General features: G+C 43.0%; 1 protein-coding gene across 3 annotated transcripts in view; it reads right to left on the bottom strand.

Annotated features, from left to right (window-relative positions):
* Nucleotides 1–724: 724 nt before the first annotated feature.
* The window catches only part of CCDC50 (coiled-coil domain containing 50), a 79,002-nt gene continuing 58,852 nt past the window's right edge, over nucleotides 725–20,874 (bottom strand). The window contains exons 6-12 of one of the 3 annotated variants that reach the window (XM_077290305.1): nucleotides 15,464–15,973; nucleotides 12,465–12,580; nucleotides 8,097–8,141; nucleotides 6,565–6,663; nucleotides 5,377–5,450; nucleotides 4,692–4,807; nucleotides 725–2,590 (exon numbers count right to left, since the gene is read on the bottom strand). In XM_077290305.1, coding sequence (XP_077146420.1) covers nucleotides 2,571–2,590; nucleotides 4,692–4,807; nucleotides 5,377–5,450; nucleotides 6,565–6,663; nucleotides 8,097–8,141; nucleotides 12,465–12,580; nucleotides 15,464–15,973 — 980 coding nt within the window. In that variant the 3' untranslated portion in view covers nucleotides 725–2,570. Of the gene's footprint in view, nucleotides 2,591–4,107; nucleotides 4,808–5,376; nucleotides 5,451–6,564; nucleotides 6,664–8,096; nucleotides 8,142–12,464; nucleotides 12,581–15,463; nucleotides 15,974–20,874 lie in introns of those variants that run through there. The other 2 variants (XM_077290306.1, XM_077290304.1) reach the window with 2 other exon arrangements.

Here is a 20,874-nt window from a genome sequence, read left to right as displayed (position 1 = left end):
TCAAAATAAAGTGGAAACATTATAGACTAAATCAAGTGTTGACTCAATGGTATCTCCTTTTGGGGAGACGTACATAGTGTTAAGGAAGGGCAGCTAAAGAGGTAGGGTAATAAGTTCAATAGAAATAGAAATTAATTATATTTAAAGACCCTGATCAGGCACCGCAGACGCAGGCACCCCAATAAACTATACGGCGCCCCCACTCTATGGCTGCTCCGTACAAATCCCCAAGTCATTCCCTATAACTAAACCACTTAAGGCAAATATACAACAGAAAAAAGGAGTACTAATGTTAGATCTCACAGGAGCCCCTCATTCTTGAATGAAAGACAAAAACGTTCCCATCAGAAAGGTCGCAGTCAGTCTATGTCCGAGATCCCAATCTCAACACGTTTCCCCCTATAGTACAACGGTTCTTAAGTAGACATTGATAGTTATTAGGGCACAATCGCTCATAGCACAAAACAAGCGTGATGCCAGGACAGCATCATACCCCTTCCTTCTTGCTCTAGGCGATTGTGCCCTAATAAGTATCTATGTCTACTGAAGAACCCTTGTACCATAGGGGAAACGTGTCGGGATTGGGATCACCGACAGACTGACTGCGATTTTTCTGATGGGAACGTTTTTGTCTTTCGTTCAAGAATAAGGGGTTCCTGTGAGATCTAACATTAGTGCTCCTTTTTGCTGTTGTACATTTAGTTGCCTTAAGTGGTTTAGTTCTAGGGAATGACTTGGGGACTTGTCAGGGGAAGTCATCATTGAGTGCGGGCACCATATAATGTATTGGGGTGCCTGTCTCCTCTTTTTGACAGTGATTCATTTTTTTTAAAGGGCCTGATCAGGGTCTTTATATATCATGGGTCATTTCTGTTGAACTTATTACCCTGCTCTAAAGCGGTTGTTGTCTATATATTTATGAAGTTATTTTAAAGATTAAATAATAAAGAGTGTATATTTTAATATCTTAAGCATTTGTGTCTTGAGGCCTGGGATTTCACTGGGGAATGTATCAGAACATGCGGAACTATTTTGTTTGCCATTTTTGACTGATCTGTGATGGAGACTGAAGCAAATGAGTACAAAGCCATAACCGTGCCTATCCAACTATACTAATCTAATAGTTGGTTCTCTCTGACAGGAAGAAGAGTCCAGAGAAGAGCACTTGTACTGGAGGGTCAGCATCTCCATGGGCACAGATGAGCGCGGCATTGTATACCCTAAGCCTTTACTTTAGATTGGAGAAGATGGCTATGCTCTTGATAATTAGCAGGTATTGCTGCTCCGCTCTTTTCACTGGCATCTACAGATGACGCATTCACTTTTCTAGGCATGCTCTGTGACCTTTTCTCATTGGTAGATCCTGAATTTTTTGCCTACAGCTTTATAACAATGTTAGCTGCCATTGCAATCCTGATAATTAGATGACGGCATTGAAGTGCTCTCAGCAGAGCAGGGAGGGTTAAGGAGCAAAAACTGCAGTATTTCAGGAATTTTTTTATAAAGAAGTTAAAATTCCATTTAAGCAATAGGTCACTTTTTTTTTTTTTAGTCCCTTGCCATAAAAAAATTTACATTTGTCAACTTAGGAAAAGGGCTTTTATATAAAATTCTCTAGTGCTCATGCTGATGTCCATGGATCTTGGTCCGATCATTGACTGACCACAGGTCAACTGACCTAAGCATGAAGTCTGTATGAGTCCTTAAAAGGGGTACTCAGATCTTAAAGTTCCTATCTCAATGTGTTAAGTAGGTGTAATAATAATAATATTAACAAATATTTCTAATTAGAAATTTTAGTATGGTTTTTCAGATTCACAAAATATTTCTTTCCTCGTGCAGGTATAGCAGAAATTTAGGCATCCATGGTTACGGCCACTGATATATTGAGTTAGCTAGTTGCTAGTTGTCGTAACCATAGATACCCAAGTTCCTGCAATACCTGCAAATAAGGAAAGGGACAGAGAAAATCAGAAAAACTATACATTTCTAATTGGAGGTATTTGCTAATATTACACCTACTACATATTGGAGTAGGATCTTGGAAATGGGAATATGCCTTTAAGGCTCTGATACTAATTTGTAGTTTGCCGAGATCAATATTTATGAGAAGAAGTGCCGATTCAAACAAGATAGTGATACTGTTAGTTTGGTTCTTAACTCCGAGAAAGCAGAGACCGTCATGGCTTGATAAAATGTGAGCATTGTAAACACAGGGATTTTGTCACATATATAGTAAGAGGTTTACTGTATGTACCTCTGCTTGTTCACACTGGTATAAATTACTATAGCCAATATCTGGGGCAATCAAAACTACAAATAGCAAGGACTACATTGTTCCTGACAGTCACTTTTGAAAGACACAGAACTGTAATATACAGTCCTTTCCTATGCTTTTAGGAGAACCCTTGTGCAATATAAGCTTGACTAGCTGCTTAAAGCCATATAATGCTGCACAGTTTGTCACAAGCGGAGCAGACAAATGTCTGATCGAACTATCAGTGCCTCGATGCATCAACAATGTGGTTTCTTTAGTCTTGTGAGCATCAGTGGCAAAATGGATCCATATTTCATTGTCTATAGTAGGATCCTGTGAATAAAAAGAAAAAAATAAATAAATTGTTAACCCCTTACCTGTTCATAATGGAAACACACACATACATACATACATACACACAGTACAGAGCAAAAGTTTGGTCACCTCATTTACAGATTTTTCTGTATTTTCATGACTGTAAAAATTGTACATTCACACTGAAGGCATCAAAACTATGAATTAACACATGTGGAATTATATACTTAAAAAGTGTGAAACAACTGAAAATGTCTTATATTCTAGCTTCTTCAAAGTAGCCACCTTTTGCTTTGATGACTGCTTTGCACACTCTTGGCATTCTCTTGATGAGCTTCAAGAGGTAGTCACCGGGAATGGTCTTCCAACAATTTTGAAGGAGTTCCCAGAGATGCTTAGCACTTGTTGGCCCTTTTGTCTTCACTCTGCAGTCCAGCTCACCCCAAACCATCTAGATTGGGTTCAGGTCTGGTGACTGTTGAGGCCAGGTCATCTGGCGTAGCACCCCATCACTCTCCTTCTTGGTTAAATAGCCCTCCCACAGCTTGGAGGTGTGTTTGGGGTCATTGTCCTGTTGAAAAATAAATGATGGTCCAACTAAACGCAAACCGGATGGAATAGCATGCCGCTGCAAGATGCTGTGGTAGCCATGCTGGTTCAGTATGCCTTCAATTTTGAATAAATCCCCAACAGTGTCACGAGCAAAGCACCCCCACACCATCACACCTCCTCCATGCTTCACGGTGGGAACCAGGCATGTAGAGTCCATCCGTTCACCTTTTCTGCGTCGCACAAAGACACAGTGGTTGGAACCAAAGATCTCAAATTTCGACTCATCAGACCAAAGCACAGATTTCCACTGGTCTAATGTCCATTCCTTGTGTTCTTTAGCCCAAATAAGTCTTCTGCTTGTTGCCTGTCCTTAGCAGTGGTTTCCTAGCAGCTATTTTACCATGAAGGCCTGCTGCACAAAGTCTCCTCTTAACAGTTATTGTAGAGATATGTCTGCTGCTAGAACTCTGTGTGGCATTGACCTGGTCTCTAATCTGAGATACTGTTAACCTGCGATTTCTGAGGCTGGTGACTCGGATAAACTTATCCTCAGAAGCAGAGGTGACTCTTGGTCTTCCTTTCCTGGGGCGGTCCTCATGTGAGCCAGTTTCTTTGTAGCGCTTGATGGTTTGTGCCACTGCACTTGGGGACACTTTCAAAGTTTTCCCAATTTTTCGGACTGACGGACCTTCATTTCTTAAAGTAATGATGGCCACTCGTTTTTCTTTACTTAGAATTTGTATTATGGCAAGAAAAAAGGAGCTAACAGTCTATTCAGTAGGACTATCAGCTGTGTATCCACCAGACTTCTGCACAACACAACTGATGGTCCCAACCCCATTTATAAGGCAAGAAATCCCACTTATTAAACCTGACAGGGCACACCTGTGAAGTGAACACCATTCCCGGTGACTACCTCTTGAAGCTCATCAAGAGAATGCCAAGAGTGTGCAAAGCAGTCATCAAAGTAAAAGGAGGCTAATTGGTAGAACCAAGAATATAAGACACATTTTCAGTTTCACACTTTTTTTGTTAAGTATATAATTCCACATGTATTATTCATATTAATTCATAGTTTTGATGCCTTCAGTGTGAATGTACAATTTTCATAGTCATGAAAATACAGAAAAATCTTTAAATGAGAAGGCGTGTCCAAACTTTTGTTCTGTACTGTATATATCTATCTCCACATAAATACACATATACTGGGAGGCATGGATGAACCACTGTTTAACTCCCTAAGATATCCATTCATCCGCCTCAATCAATTCATATGGTCCCTAGCAGCACAATCGCATGAGGCTGATGGCTTACAACGGCAACCTTATAAAGACCTCCATACCAGCCTGACAATATTCTACTAATAGACTTTTGTCCATGGCAGACATACAGACTGCCTGACACACTAACTAAAGCAGTGTACTATGTAAGGGATCAAAGGACAGCATATTCATGTCCCCAGGTGGAATAAAAATATTGTTTAAGAAAAAAAGACCGTTTTGAATTATATAATAAAATATGTGAAGATTTTTGGTTCTTTGGGATATAATTTTTTTTTTAAAGTTACCTTTATGGGAGGAATGTGACTTTGAACCAGATTTCGGAGAGTTATGAGGATTATGGTTTGTATAATCATGACCATAATCATCACTGTGATCTTCATCTGGTGCTGGAGGAAGCGGCCTGTATAATGAAAACTAAAATTAATGCCGGAATGTGTCAAGTACAAAAAAAAAACAAACAACCCTTTAACAGCAAAAAGCCCCATCAAAATCGATAATTATGTAAAAAAAAAAATGAAAATGAGGCCTTGTGCATGGGTCAACCTTATGGAATCAGTGAAGGAGGAATCCCATCAACCCATTAAACTGAAATTTTGGTTTCAGCAATAAAAAGGTTATTGTAGAAGGAAAAATTAACAAATTTTGTACGATATTTATTTGGAGTAATTTAATTATAAGCATCATCGTTTCAATTTAGAGGATAAAATCTGTCTATGATGATGAGATGACACAGCGGGGAAGGATCGATTAGGTACAATGTATCAGAGCTATGTGCCGTCTGAAGTCATGCAGTGTAGATGTGAGAGAAGAACAGCATGATGTTACCATATACTCAGATGCACAGAATAATCCATCACTTGTACATTTTAGCAGCTGGAAAGTGGTAGAAGGCGTAGTGGGAAGGGAAGGATAAAAAAAAAAAAAAAAACTTAACAGTAGAAGTTTAACAGGTGATTTAATATAATTTACCTGTATGGTTTATCACTGCGGGACCGGTGCTGGTCATCTCTTGATCGCGGCCTACCATGCTCATGTGAAGTTAACTAAAAACACACAATAATTTCTAATCAATGTACAAAAAAAAAGAGAAACAAAAAACAAACATGAATATCGTTAAGGTGATGTCCAAAATATTCGACGACTTCTCAATCTCAATGCGCTTTCACTAGTGTCTTTTGCATTTTATTCTATTGTCCCGAGAACGATTGTCTGAGTATAACTGGTACAAGTAGAACTGATAATGACAAGGAACAAACTGCATATAGTAATTGTAACACAATAACTCCAGGGTGCATTATATTATTCATTTGATGGCTACTTCTCTCATTTGTTCTTCAGTGCAACTTGCTTTCAAATGCAAACTTTGGGCAAAGAGATTGTCCACTTCAATGTGTAGTGGGCTGATCGATATAACCCTTGGAAATAAAGCTTTCTTCAAATACCTTGCATTACCAAGTATGCCTGTGAGCGCAGTTATCGTTGTCCTCTCATCCCCCATCATATGACCCGAAGCTGCAGCTGCCTCAGATGTCTGCTGAGGTCACCTCAACTTCCGGAATTGGAAGCTGACCCAGCATCACCGGGGACGCGGGGACCCAGTCTGAGTGACTGGGCCGTGGGCGGAGAGTCATGTCAAGTCACGTCACAGCTCAGCATTGCGCGGGCTCGCTCCTGCACGGTTTACATTAACAGAGTGCAGCAAGTCCGCTTGATGCTGGCCTGTAACGCGACGCTCCTCACACAGCCCAATCACTCAGAGACTGGGTCCCCCCCTCGGTGATGCCAGTTCAGCTTCCAATTCCTGAAATTGAGGTAACATCACCGCACATCAGAGGCAGCTGCAGCCGGGGGTCACGTGATGGGGTGAACGGACAGCAATAGCTCCGCTCACATTTGGAAAAGCAAGGTATTTGAAGAAAGCCTTATTTCCAAGGTTTATATCAATGTGCCAACTACACATTGTAGTGGACAACCTCTTTAATGCACATTAATGTTTCTTCATAGAATTGAAGATGTTTGGATCCAAAATTTGTCATGACGTAAACAAATTTGACTATTTTTATAGTAAATTATACATGAGCATGGATGGAGAGTACTGCTCCCCATGAACAGCCGGCTGTTGAGAACACAGTCACTTGAGCCACAGCTCACACATACCTCCCGCTCATCTGGCCTCTTTCTGTCTGACACCTTTTCCCGTCCTTTCGGCTTTCTATAGGATTGTTGCTCTTTCTCCATTAGCCACCGTGCCAGTTCCTATAGGGTTGTACAAATATATTTACCATATTCAGAGGGTCTTCAGTGCAGTTAATGCAATATTAACACAGCATTACAAAGCATTCCTGGGAAATGTCCGCAAAAGTAAACCCCTGCTGGTCACCTACATAGAGGCATCTTATGGCATGTTCACATGGGGCAGAAAAGCTGTGGATTCTGAGTCTGGATTTTTTGGCGAAAAATCTGTAGTGTATTAATGTAGCAGAAAATGAAGGTGTAGTTTTACGACAGCTTTTTACCACGCACTAAGAGAAGAATCGGCAGTGTGGATATCAAATTAAGCTTTGAATTTTTACCACAAAATGGTCACTCATTGCAATATATAAGGTGAAATCCATGGCAATTTATCATCAATTTTACAAATGAATTTGCCATGAGTTGGGGCAAAATATGAAGTAGACACTTGGGTCTGCCCCACTGATTGCTCTAATCTATACCATTAAAGGAAACCTGTCAGGCGATTCACGCCGCCCAATCCAGGGTCGAGTACATTATTCTCTGAAACGTAGGAAGATAAAATATACTTAGAGGATCTGGTAAGGGACCATGGCTGGTGATCACACTAGTCCGCTTCAGCCTCATCCACCTCTTCCCAGAGTCTCTGCGGCTGATGGGGAAAGATCTGTCAATACCTTTAGCGGCATTGGGAAGAGCTGGCCACATGTGACCCTGAGGGGATTAGCTATTTTTCTAATATCAGCGTTTTGCTTTTTTTTACGGTCACTTTAATATTAATTTGTTTTAACAAAACAAGACCAAAATAATTATGCAAATACTCTGGTACTGTCAATACAAAGGCTAAATAGGTGGAAAATTAAAAATAAGGAAAATGTAACAAAAAAACTCAAAATGTATCATTAATGTACCAAGAAAAACAGAAGCCTCAAACAGTCAAATACATTACACAGGATTCCAGTGTAAAAAGTAGAACAAACAATGATACTTGCCCTGCCCCCACAGACTGACTGATGACTGCCTGTATCAGTGTGTATAGGAAAGCTTGTCAATCACTGTGTGTGGGCAGGGTATGTAAGAAGTTCATGGTCTCTCATAGGAGCCCTGCCAGGATTTACTGGGTTTCACTCTAAAATCCCCTAGTTTGCTCTCAGATAGGTTTGCGGTAAAATAGGCCTAGTGTTCAGCATTAGTGATGAGTAAGCGTTCTCGGATAAGGTGTCATCCGAGCATGCTCGTGTGCTAATAAAGTATCGACAGCCGCAAGACATGCAGGGATTGCCTGTTAGCACGCTCGCTCATCACTATTCAGCATAAAATAAAGGGATTGTCAAGTATGGGAAACATCAAGTATTTTTCAAGTATATTAAAAAGGGTTTTCACTTCAACAAAAGCCCTTCTCTTAAAAACAGCAAACATTAAGATCGTTAATGCAAAATTATAAAATCAGTCCCCACCTCATCTTGTGCCAATTGTGCCGCTTTATAATCCTCAGTATTCACCTAGTACAAAAAAAAAAATCAAAATAGTTACATTTTAATTAAAGGGAATCTGTCAGCAGGTTTTTCCTATGTAATCTGAATACAGCAGGAGATTGAAACTGAAATACAGAATTCAGGGATGTGTCACTTAGTTTACTAACTGTGAAGGATCACTAAGAGATTAACACTGCCAGACTAGTCTGGCAACTAAGCACCTCACTGTCTATTGACTTTGTACACAGAGTTGGTGTGGGCGACGTTAGCTCTCAGCTCTGCTTCATTCTAAGGGTATGTGCACACGTCAGGATTTCTTGCAGAAATTTCCTGAAGAAAACCGGAAATTTTCTGCAAGAAATCCACATTTTTTTTTTGCGTTTTTTCCCCCGTTTTTTTCGCTTTTTTTTAGCATTTTGCAAGCGTAATTAGCTTGCAGAATGCTAACGTTTTCCAAGCGATCTGTAGCATCGCTTGGAAAACTGATTGAGGCCATGTTCACACCACGACGATTTTGATGCTGCGGGTCCGCAGCAGTTTCCATAGCGTTTCCATTTACATGTAAACCCTATGGAAACCGCAAACCGCTGTGCACATGCTGCGGGAAAAACCGCGCAGAAACGCAGCGGTTTAAAACCCGCAGCATGTCACTTCTTTGTGCAGAATCGCTGCGATTCTGCACCAATAGAAATGCATTGAACCGCTTACTTCCCGCATGGGGCTGTGCCCACGTTGCGGGAAGTAAGCGGTTAATGTGCAGGTGGTACCCGGGGTGGAGGAGAGGAGACTCTCCTCCAGGCCCTGGGAACCATATTTGGGGTAAAAAAAAGAATAAAAATAAAAAATAATGATATACTCACCTCTCAGCGCTGCACGCGGCCGGCCGGTCAGAGTTGCTGTGCGAACAGGACCTGCGGTGATGTCGCGGTCACATGACCGTGATGACGCCCGGGTCACATGACCGTGACGTCACGAAGGTCCTTCTCGGCACAGCATCTTTGGAACCGGAGCGCCGCGTGCAGCGCCGAGGAGATCCGGACATCGGAGGGTGAGTATAACCAATTTTTATTATTTTTAACATTACTATTGATGCTGCATATCGCTGCATATGCAGCATCAATAGTATAGGAGTAATCCCGCAGTGGAAACCGCGGAACAAACCGCGATAAATCTGCAGGGATAACCGCAGCGGTTTTGCCCTGCAGATTTATCAATTCCGCTGCGGGAGAACCCGCACAGAGGGACGCCGCAGTGTGAACGTGGCCTGACAGGTTGGTCACACTTGTCAAACATAGTGTTTGACAAATGTGACCAACTTTTTACTATAGATGCAGCCTATGCAGCATCAATAGTAAAAGATAGAATGTTTAAAAATAATAAAAAAAATAAAAAAAATGGTTATACTCACCTGCAGACAGCCGATCTCCTCAGCGGCTTCCGTTCCTATAGATGGTGTGTGTGTGCAGGACCTTCGATGACGTCGTGGTCACGTGACCGCGACGTCATCGCAGGTCCTTCACACACACACACACCATCTATAGGTACGGAAGCGGCAGCATGCACCGCTGAGAGGCGGGAAGACTCCGGGGGCCATCGAAGGTGAGTATATCACTATTTTTTATTTTAAGTCTTTTTTTTTTTTTTTTTTTTTTTAACAATTATATGGTGCCTAGTCCGTGGAGGAGAGTCTCCTCCCCGCAATTCCGCAAATTTAATGAACATGTTGCTTTTTTTTCGTGGAAAAAAATGCAACATTAGCACAAGAAATGCGGAATACACTGAAAATAATGGGAGGCATATGTAAGCTTTTTTTCGCGTTTTTATAGCGAAAACACGCGAAAAAAAAACACGAAAAATACTGAACGTGTGCACATGGCCTAAATCTAAAAGCTCTGATTGTGTCAGAACCACTGCACCAAGTTACCTAAGTGATACTTCATTGGATTCAGCTTCTCTTTTCCTGAATTATGCTTTTGTCAGAGGAGGTAGCAAAAACCTCATGACAGATTCCTTTTAACGCACAGAAAACAGAATCTGAAGTCAACAAGCATGTAATCTAGCATAATGACTAGTTAGGCGGACACCAAATTTCCATAATCGCACATTATTGTGCCTAATAACAAAATACAATAATCAAATACAACGATATCACTGGTGCTCAGCACTGATGCCCACCAAGTGAGTGAGGCTAACTAGTGTAATCACCCAGCTGCTGGTATCCTCAGAAACTGTGCCACTTTCTGTAAAGACCAATAAATGTGCTGATACCTGGACGCACTGATAAACGAAACACACTACAAATAATGATAACAAACAATTGTACGCTGTAGTGCAGGCTGTACAACTGCCTGCTGCTAGCGAAATGTCCTTGTGTGAGCAAAAGAGGACAATGTGATCCCCCACAAGAAAAAACGAAACAATTGTGACAAACGCAACCAGCGCACAAAGGATCTGATAATGTGTAAGGCTCTTACCATGTGCTATAAGCAGTGACCGCTCTACTGCTCCTGGTGAGTGTCCAAGGGATGTGCAAATGTCCCGCAGGTAACAGTGGCGGGTATAGGGGCGAGACTGGCCTCCAGAGGATAGCAGACAGGTGGGAGCGTGTACACTGATCAACAACGACCAGTGAGAGGTGTCGCTGCCGTGTGTAGAGCCAGGGAACGTCCCGGCCGGAGGCGTCCCTGGTTACACTTGGAAAAGATGGCCGCCGCTGACAAGCAGCGTGTGACGTCACAGACCTACAGAGCCTCACTAGGACCAAAAAAACTCGAAGGGTAAGCGCCCTTCTTCATCTTCTTCAACCCTGATGAACCCTGTTTGTTATCATTATTTGTAGTGTGTTTCATTTATCAGTGCGTCCAGGTGTATCTTACCCCTGCAATCAGGGACAGGTTACCTTAATCACCCTAGCGCGGTATCAGGTATCAGCAAAAATACAATAATCAGAACAACTAAGATTAACTAGACAAAATGTCCCTGCTTGAATGCATCAGAATAATTGAGGGATGTGGGCGAGAAGAGAGGTTTGTACTACTAAATCATATGTATATTTTTTTTATAGCCCAGACTACGTGGAGATCACAGTGATTATATATATATATATATATATATATATATATATATATATATATATATATATATATATAGCATAGTAACTAACTGTTGGTTATAGCACCTCACTTCTCTCATTTTCCCATCACGCCTCTCATTTTCCCCCTCACTCCTCTTTTTCCCCCCACACCTCATTTTCCCCCTCACACCTCTCATTTTCTCCCCTCACTTCTTTCTCCTGCCCCCCCCCCAACACCTGTCATTTTGACCTCACACCTGTCTTTTACCAATCACTCCACTATTTTCCCCTCACTCCTCTCCTTTTGCACTCACACCTCTTCATTTTCACCTCACACCTTTTGTTATAGAGTATATACCTGTAAGTCATCTCCTCCTGTATATAGTATATACCTGTATGTCATCTCCTGTATATAGTATATACCTGCACGTCATCTTCCCTGTATATAGTATATACCAGTATGTCATCTCCTGTATATAGTATATACCTGTACGTCATCTTCCCTGTATATAGTATATACCAGTATGTCATCTCCTGTATATAGTATACACCTGTAAGTCATCTCCCCTGTATATAGCATATACCTGTATGTCATCTCCTCCTGTATATAATATATAGCTGTATGTCATCTCCTCATGTATATAGTATATACGTGTATATCATCTCCCCTGTCTATAGTATATACCTGTATGCCATCTCCTCCTGGCTGTCAATTTGCCTCCAACACTTTTCCTTTCACTTTTTCCCCCCATTATGTAGATAGGGGCAAAATTGTTTGGTGAATTGGAACGCGCGGGGTGAAAATTTTGCCTCACAACATAGCCTATGACGCTCTCGGGGTCCAGACGGGTGACTGTGCAAAAATTTTGTGGATGTAGCTGCGACGGTGCAGATGCCAATCCCGGACATACACACATACATTCAGTATGATAGATAGATGGATAGATATTATCTATATACATAGAGATAGAGATACATATACATACATACACCTCTTTAGCTCATTTAAAATGCATTTTGTGATGAGACTTCCTTTAAGCAACTTGTAATTTAAATTAGGTCACTGGCAATTCACTAAATCTTCCATATGTAAATTTTATTGCAAGATTTTTAAAGTCAACTAAAATTTGCTGAAATTAAGGCTGAAAGCTGGGGGAAAAAAAAATCAGATTATAGCAAGTAAAAAATATTGAAAATGGTCAAAATGGGAAAAAAAAAAAAAAAACTACGTAAGAAAAAACAAACCAGAAAAACCACATTAAAATAATTCACATTACCCTTATTTCTTCTTCCTGAAGTCTCCTAGCAATCTGAGCATCCCGTGTATCTCGATTTTTAACACCCGACCCAGGTTTAGTTGGAGGGCTCTCCCTGTGTTCTTTTGAACGATGACCTGTGACAGAGTCATATTTGGATTACCAAACAAAAACTGACAAGAATATGAACTACATATAACAAATGCTTTGCCCAATTTAGCAGCATAGACACTAAATAACAGAGCAGGAAATAAGACAGAACAGTTAGGCCTTATACAAACGTCCAATTTTCATGTATAAGTGCCATCTGTGGCTTCACGAATAGCACTCAAACCAGTCAATCTATAGAGCTATTCATATGTCTGGGATTTTTCGCAGACTGAGTAAAAGTCACAGAGACAAGTCCAATTTTGATCCATGTGCCGGATGTAATATATTAAAAAAAAAAAAAAAAAAACGGCAATGCAAGTCCATGAAACAAATTAGACCGCAGTCTGATGAGATCCGAGTGTGGTCTGATTTTCACGGACTGTTGGAAAGGAGACTTTGATCAAAATTATTGTTCAGTTTTTCTCACACGTGAGAAAAATCAGATGTCTGAATGAGGCCTTATTCTGAGAATGGTTGTAGTATGGTCAACCAGTGCCTACTCTTAAAATACAGTTGTGCTCAAAAGTTTACATACCCCGGCAGAATTTTTGCTTTCTTGGCCTTTTTTCAGAGAATATGAATAACACCAAAACTTTTCCTCCACTCATGGTTAGTGGTTGGGTGAAGCCATTTATTGTCAAACTACTGTGTTTTCTCTTTTTAAATCATAATGACACCCAAAACATCCAAATGATGCTGATCAAAAGTTCACATACCCTGGTGATTTTGGCCTGATAACATACACAGAACTTGACGCAAATGGGTTTGAATGGCTACTAAAGGTAACATCCTCACCTGTGACCTGTTTGCTTGTAATCAGTGTGTGTGCATAAAAGCTGAGTGAGTTTCTGGGATCCAGACAGACTCTTGCATCTTTCATCCAGCCAGTGATGTTTCCGAATTATGAGTCATGGGGAAAGCAAAAGAATTGTCAACAGATCTATGTGAAAAGGTAGTTGAACTGTATAAAACAGGAAAGGGATATAAAAAGATATCCAATGAATTGATAATGCCAGTCAGCAGTGTTCAAACTGTGATTAACAAATGAAAAATCAGGGGCTCTGTAAAATCAAAACCACGGTCAGGTAGACCAACAAAAATGTCATCCACAACTGCCAGGAAAAGCCCACAATCAACATCAGCTGAAATAGAGGACTCTCTGAAAACTAGCAGTGTGGCTGTTTCAAGATGCACAATAAGGCATTTGAAGAAAAATGGGCTGCATGGTCGAGTTGCCAGAAGAAAGCCATTACTGTGCAAATGCCACAAAGTATCTCACCTACAATGCGCAAAATAGCACAGAGATAAGCATCAAAACTTCTGGAACAAGGTAATTTGGAGTGATGAGACCAAAATTGAACTTTTTGGCAAAACCATAATTGTTATATTTGGAGAGAGGTCAACAGGGCCTATATGATGAAAGGAACACCATTCCTACTGTAAAGCAAGGAGGTGGATTGCTGATGTTTTGGGGATGTACGAGCTACAAAAGCACAGGAAACTTGGTCAGTTGAAGGAAAGATGAATGCAGCACATTATCAGCAAATATGGAAGGCAAATTTGCAATCAACAGCCCGGAAGTTGCGCATGGGATGTACTTGGAAGTTCCAACATAACAACGATCCAAAACACAAGGCTAAGTCAACCTGTCATTGGCTACAGTTGAACAAAGTGAACGTTCTGGAGTGGCCATCTCAGTCTCCTGACCTCAATATCATTGAGCCACTCTGCAGAGATCTCAAGAGCGCATTTCATGCTAGACAGCCCAGGAATTTACAGGAACTGGAGGCTTTTTGCCAAGAAGAGTGGGCAGCTTTACCATCTGAGAAAATAAAGAACCTCATCCACAACTACCACAAAAGACTTCAAGCTGTCATTGATATTAGAGGGGGCAATACATGGCATTAAGAAATCGGTTATGTGAACATTTGATCAGGGATATTTGGATATTTTGGTTGTCATTATGATTTTAAAAGAGAAAACACAGTAGTTTGACAATAATTGGCTTCACCCAATCACTAACCATGAGTGGAGAAAAAGTTTTGGTGTTACCATTCATATTCTCTGAAAAAAAATGGCAAGAAAGCTAAAATTCTGCCGGGGTATGTAAACTTTTGAGCACAACTGTACATTAAGGGGTTTAAGGAGTTGTCCAGGCTTGAGAGAAAACTGTCATGATTGGGAAATCTGTAGTCTGAGTGGCTGCAAAGTGAGGGTCGCATACAGTCACTATTCCCCTGTATTTCAGGTGCAAACAAGAGGTCACAAGACATCATGTATGTGATTTGCATACTCAGTCACATGCGGACTAGATAAGTTCGGCTTTTCTCAATAGGTGAATTGAGAGATGTCAGATGAGTCTAGTTAGCACGTGACCGCAAGTGCGCGAAAAAAAAAAGTTTATATATAAATACGCACATATACATACATATACACATCATGTGACCACTCGATATAGGAATACCGGGAAATCGTGACAGTTTGCACACGATTCGGCAGTCTACAATCCCAGACTAACTGTTGTCTTTTTTTTTCCCCCAAGCCTTTGCAGCCTTTAATCATTTGAATCTGTTATAGCATATTAAAGGGGGGCAAAGCAATTGCTATTCTGTAGAATATATAACCAGAAAGGACAACACACATGCAAATCAAGTTGAGCTGATAGCAACTATCAAAAATTAAGAAAAATATATAGAAAGGCCATGGTGAGAAAAACTTAAATATACAGACCTGAACGAAATCAAATGTGAGCTTATGATTCAATATAAACACACACAAAAACAAAAAAACAAAAACTATTGATTGGGAAAAATGAATTACGTCACTACTGGAAATCGCCGCCACCACCACCACCACCATTTAACAAATACCTGATTCTCTGTAAGACCTTTCGTCTTGTGGAGAGGGGGTTCTCTGCCTGTGCCTTTCATTCTCGTGGTCACCCCCAGTACCTCTTTTTGGAGCTTTTGAATATGAACTGTCCTCATGTTCTCTAATACCCGAATGTTTTGTGCTCAGGTCATGACTCTGGGATCTCACCCTTCGTGGCAAGTTTTCAAAACAATCAATTTCCTTGGCATTTTCGTATTCAAAATCCTTATGTTTACTTGCTCTGGGAGGTGGTGGCCTACCAGGTCTGTCCTTTTTGGCAGGTGTCTTACTGATATGATTTTCATGCCTTTGTAAATCAGAGTTATCTCTGGGAATTGACCTTGGTTCAGCTGATCTTCCTCGTTTTCTATCATCATCATCATCATCATAGTATGAAGACCGCTCAGATTTAGGTGCACCCCTTTCTTTCAGATTTCGCTTTGACCTTTCATGCCTTTGAGGACTATCATATTCAGAAACATATTCTTTACGCCTACCTCTATGGTGGCCTGAGTAATAGAGGAATGGCACAAAGAAACAATTACCGTAAGTAAAATTCATCTTGGCACATCACTGTACTTAAAGTGTAGCTTTACTATGACTAAGATAACTATTCACTAAACCAAGGCAGAGAACATGCAGGGGTGGTCTGAAAATCTCATTTTCAAGCATGTACGCCTACTGGAGGCAGACATCGCTCTGGAGGAAGACACTCAAAAATGATGCATGACAGCGCGCACATTCCCTCTGCCGGCACCATTACGGCCTATGGCCCCGTCGGCGCATACGTCCAAATCCAGTTTTTCAGGGGGGATTCGGATGTATGCCCCAATGGGGCCACCGAGTGTGTACCAGATGGGCGGCACGGTGACTCAGTGGTTAACACTGCAGCCTTGCAGCACTGGGGTCCTGGGTTCAAATCCCACCAAGGACAACATCTGCAAGGAGTCTGTATGTGCTCCCCGTGTTTGTGTGGGTTTACTCCGGGTTCTCCGGTTTCCTCCCACATTCCAAAGACATACTGATAGGGAATTCAGATTGTGAGCCCCATCGGGGACAGTGCTAACAATGTCTCTAAAGCGCTATATAAATGAGTAAAATAAACTAAAATAAATGTACAAGCACCCTTAAGGTGCTCATAGAGTTTGGATGTCTGAACAAAATTAAATTCAGGCTGCTTTGCCATTGCATGCTTTAAAAGGACCTATATGTACATGCAAATGAGCAGGAGCTGACATACGTGGCTGTCAACCGGACAGTCAAAGAAAAGCTCAACTACAGTCTAATACTAAGTGTCATCTTAAACACTGTAAACTAAACAGCCGTTATGAGGCTCTGCTGATGGGTGGTGGGATTGTTCCTGCAACCCTCCCAGTGCTTACTCCCACTGCCATGCTTTTTTCTCTTCTTTTGTTATCGTAGATTATTCCCAATGCTGAATGCTGATGCCGGCACTTCAGCATGTGACCTTAACTCTGCAGCCACCTGATTCAGGGGGACACGGAAACAAAGATCACGATTATCAGTGACTGATCTACGGGTGGGTGTGTGGCTGGGATATGTTTTTTTGCTTTTAAACACATTAGCAAATTAATTGTAATATTGATGTGTTTGCTAAGGTTTTAATATGTTCCTGAAATTTTCTGAAAATAAAAAGTTAGATTTAAAATACTACTATTTGCTATGAGGGGGAAAAGATCCTTGTGTTCTTAATGTGAAACCGATAAGAGTTTATTTCAGGCCTTTTTTTTTTTGTGCTGTCCAAGTCACAGGCAACATGATATGAAGCCTTAGCTGCAAGTGCAGCGCCCCAGAGTCCTGGTCGTTGCAGTGCTGTGGCTTCGCCGCTAAGGGGAGCCATGGTACGTTCGATGGCACCGAAGGAGTTCCTCCAATCAGGTATCACAGACACCAATATGTTTCACAGCTGGGCCTCCGGGGGGAGCTAAGGGTGCTATTCATTAGGCCACTCCCCACCATAGTGGGTAAACTGGGGGTCAGGCAGGAAGTTAGAGAGAACGCTGACGGGATTGAACGGAGCAACACCTGGTGGCAGAGGGTGTTGTGAAGGGAGAGACTGTAGGGTCTCTGCCAGGGGTGGGATCCTGGCAGAGGCTTGGCATGGAAAGAACGTAAAGGGACCGTGCCTGCTCAGCATAGCGGCGGTGCCCAAGGAAGGACTAAGAAGCGAGATAGATTGTGCTGAGTGAGAAACGAAATCAAGCGAAAGGAGATACCAGTGAGGGTTGTGCTGAAAGAGGCAGCACCTTACTGAGGCGCACTACCGGTGGCCGGAACGCCGAGGAGGTAAAGAGTTTCAAGCCATACCTCAGACCTACGGCAGGGCAGTTAGCTTGAGGCGGACTGTCTCACGCATCACCCAGGAAGGCAAAGGGGGGTACCAACAGGAGAGGGGCGCAGATAGAGTCCCGGAAGATCTCCGAGCCTCCCCGTCATACGGGTGCGTTCCTACCATAGTATCTGGAGGGACGAGGAAGATCATTGCGAATTAAGTTGTTGTGAGGGAACACGAGAAACAGACACAACAGTTGTGGGGTACTTTCCGTAAGCACAGCAGGGAAGGACTGCAACACATAGCGCTAGAAGGAAGGCACCGATTTCCACCTGCAAGGAGAGCTCTGGACGTGCCATTGGACCGGCCGGACTTGCGCAGCCTGGTGAGCCGTATTCCGGACTGAGGACCCAGAGAGCTTCAGTAAAGAGGTAAAGAGACTGCAACCTGGTGTCCTCGTTATTTACCGCGACCTGCACCCCACAACTGCACCGCTACAACATCACTTATTGCACCGGACGTCCCCCACTGACAGACAGGGCCACGGACCGGGTCTAGCTACCGTGACAACCCCAGGACTGAGACCTAGAGGCCCGGCTCCGGGTACCCCTCGGCCCTGCGGCGGTGTGGGGGCGCTCCAACTTGGCGTCACGAACAGGATCTACTTAAGCCTGAAGAATCAGGTCATGTGTGCCTAGAGACTGTGATTTGTTGTGCTTGGACTGTACTTTATTGCAAAGACTGTGCTGCGCCATTTACCGCCAAAAGTTCCCGCCAAAACCGCCGCCATTACAGCGCTGAGGAGAGCGCAGGAGAAGAAAAAGGGCGTGGAAGTGGGCGTGAACAAGCTGAAGAGCGCGAAAGACAATGGCCGCCCAGTCTAAATATCTCGGCCCCTTGAGGACGTGTCCGTCAGCAGCCGAGATCCGCCTCCTGATCCTCAATGGTGGGCAGAGACAGAGAAAACGAAACCGCCCACGAAGGAGAGAGCGGGAAAAGGACCAGGAAGAAGGAGCGAGCGACATGGAGGACGCCATGGCGAGCCGCCCGGAGCGTGGGGTCGGAGCAGAGGACTCCCCCAGCCACCCGGAGGGGCACCGCAACCAGGCGTCCACCGCTGATGCTGAATTCCTGCAGGCCGGAGTGGACGAGCTCAGCGACCGACCCCGGCGGACGCAGCTGAGCACTGAGGCCGGGTGGAAGAAGGCCATCATCAGGAGCCTCACCAGACATCTGTCGGCAGCCTCATCTGGTCCGGAGCAGGAAAGAAGTCCCAGCGCTCCGAAGCTGGAAAGCAAGGCCCTGCCGGAAAGCGAGGTGCTGCAAGCAGAGATGACAGCGTCGCAGCACAAGGCCCCGCAGCCAGCGTTCCAGACCCCAGCGGAGACGGAGCAGACCGGCACCGGGAGAACCGCATCTGAAGCAGGTATGAAGGACGACCCTGCCCTGACGACCGACACCACTCCAGCGACTGCTAGTGCCACAGCTGCTGACTCCGTTCCAGTGACTGATCTTGCAGCAGCCGCTACCTCTGCTGCAGCAAATGCCCCTACTCAAGCTGCGCAGACCTCCATCGCTGCGCATGATTTAACTGTACCTGAGAGACGGATTAACGGCGTGTGTCCAGCACTAGGTGCAACCCTGGACTTCACCCTTCCCGGGCCAAGAGGGGTTAAGTGCCAGGTGCAGCCCTGGAAGCCGTTCAACTAAGCCTCGGAAACCTGAACTGTAAATAGTTAACTGTTTATTTCCTTGCTATTTTGCTGCTAAAACCCGTCCTGGGTTAACTCTTAAAGGGATCCCTTTGTTTACCCGGGATCCCTATTGCTTTTTATTTTTGCTTTCACTTTCGTTTTTGCTTTTTGTTCCACAATGTTATAAGAACTGCCGTAATCATGAACAGTGCATGATACAAACTTCCTGTAAATAGTTTGCACCTTCTTTAAGGTGCTCCCTACTGGTTTTAGCCAAAGACACTTTGCGAAGATATTTGCCCTATTGGTTTGAGCCAAAGACACTTTGTGAAGATACCTTTCCTACCGGTTCTAGTTAAAGACACTTTGCGAAGATACCATACCGGAACCTTTGCGTGGGCTGGTAGGCTGAGAAGACGAGCTACCTCAGAGAGACTTGATCTCCTCTTAAAGGGGAGGTTAGAATTGAACTTGGAAAGTGATACTGTTTCCGAACAGTAATGTCATGATGATGCTTTGCAAGAAATGTAACTGTTTTACATGCTAAGTTATATGTGTTGAATTTGTTGAAATGTGAAATCTAAATAATGTTTTGCAGAAAGAAAAGATGCAGAGAGCCCGTAGGGGTAGAGATAGAGATCTGCATAGCTGAAAGTAAGCGAAGTAATAATGAAGGTGAGGATAGAAGGTAAACCCTGCGTCCCCATAGAAAGTTACTTTGTTACTAAGGACAGAAGGCGAACCCGTAGGGGTTAGAGAGTGAGTCCTTAAAGGAGCCGAGTAGAGCGGGCTCAGAGTTCTTTAAACGAAAGGAATGTTATGTCTATACTATGTATAGTAGCGAAAGGCAGTAGGCCCTGGCTGAACGGGGCGGTCCTGTAAAAGAAAGGAGAGGCAGTAGGTCTGGTGCCATAGGGACAGGCGGTCCTGCAGGTTCAAAGTAGGAGAATGTGAAGTTACCTTACCCTGTAATGTGATTATAGGAAGGCCTTTGGTAAACTAAGAGTGTATGTTTCTTAAAGGCAATGTTAATTTATTGTTCCAGAATTTGCACTAAGTAGAATACCCGGTTGGGTAACAGGAGTTATGCATAGCCTGTAATTTATAATGTTGACCATGTTTGTAACGTTAAAAGTGTCCTCACCTCCCATAAAGGGAAGCCTGTTCAAGTATACTTATCGTTTTGCACTCAACAAAATTGTATGTCTTTTTGCTAATCTGTATTGTTGTTTTTCTTCCCAGTCCCGGAGTACTGTGTTTAACCAGGGGGGAGTGCAGCGCCCCAGAGTCCTGGTCGTTGCAGTGCTGTGGCTTCGCCGCTAAGGGGAGCCATGGTACGTTCGATGGCACCGAAGGAGTTCCTCCAATCAGGTATCACAGACACCAATATGTTTCACAGCTGGGCCTCCGGGGGGAGCTAAGG

This window comes from Ranitomeya variabilis, chromosome 2 (assembly GCF_051348905.1).
Source record: "Ranitomeya variabilis isolate aRanVar5 chromosome 2, aRanVar5.hap1, whole genome shotgun sequence".
NCBI classification, from domain to species: domain Eukaryota; kingdom Metazoa; phylum Chordata; class Amphibia; order Anura; family Dendrobatidae; genus Ranitomeya; species Ranitomeya variabilis.
This window is presented reverse-complemented; position numbering and strand designations above follow the sequence as displayed.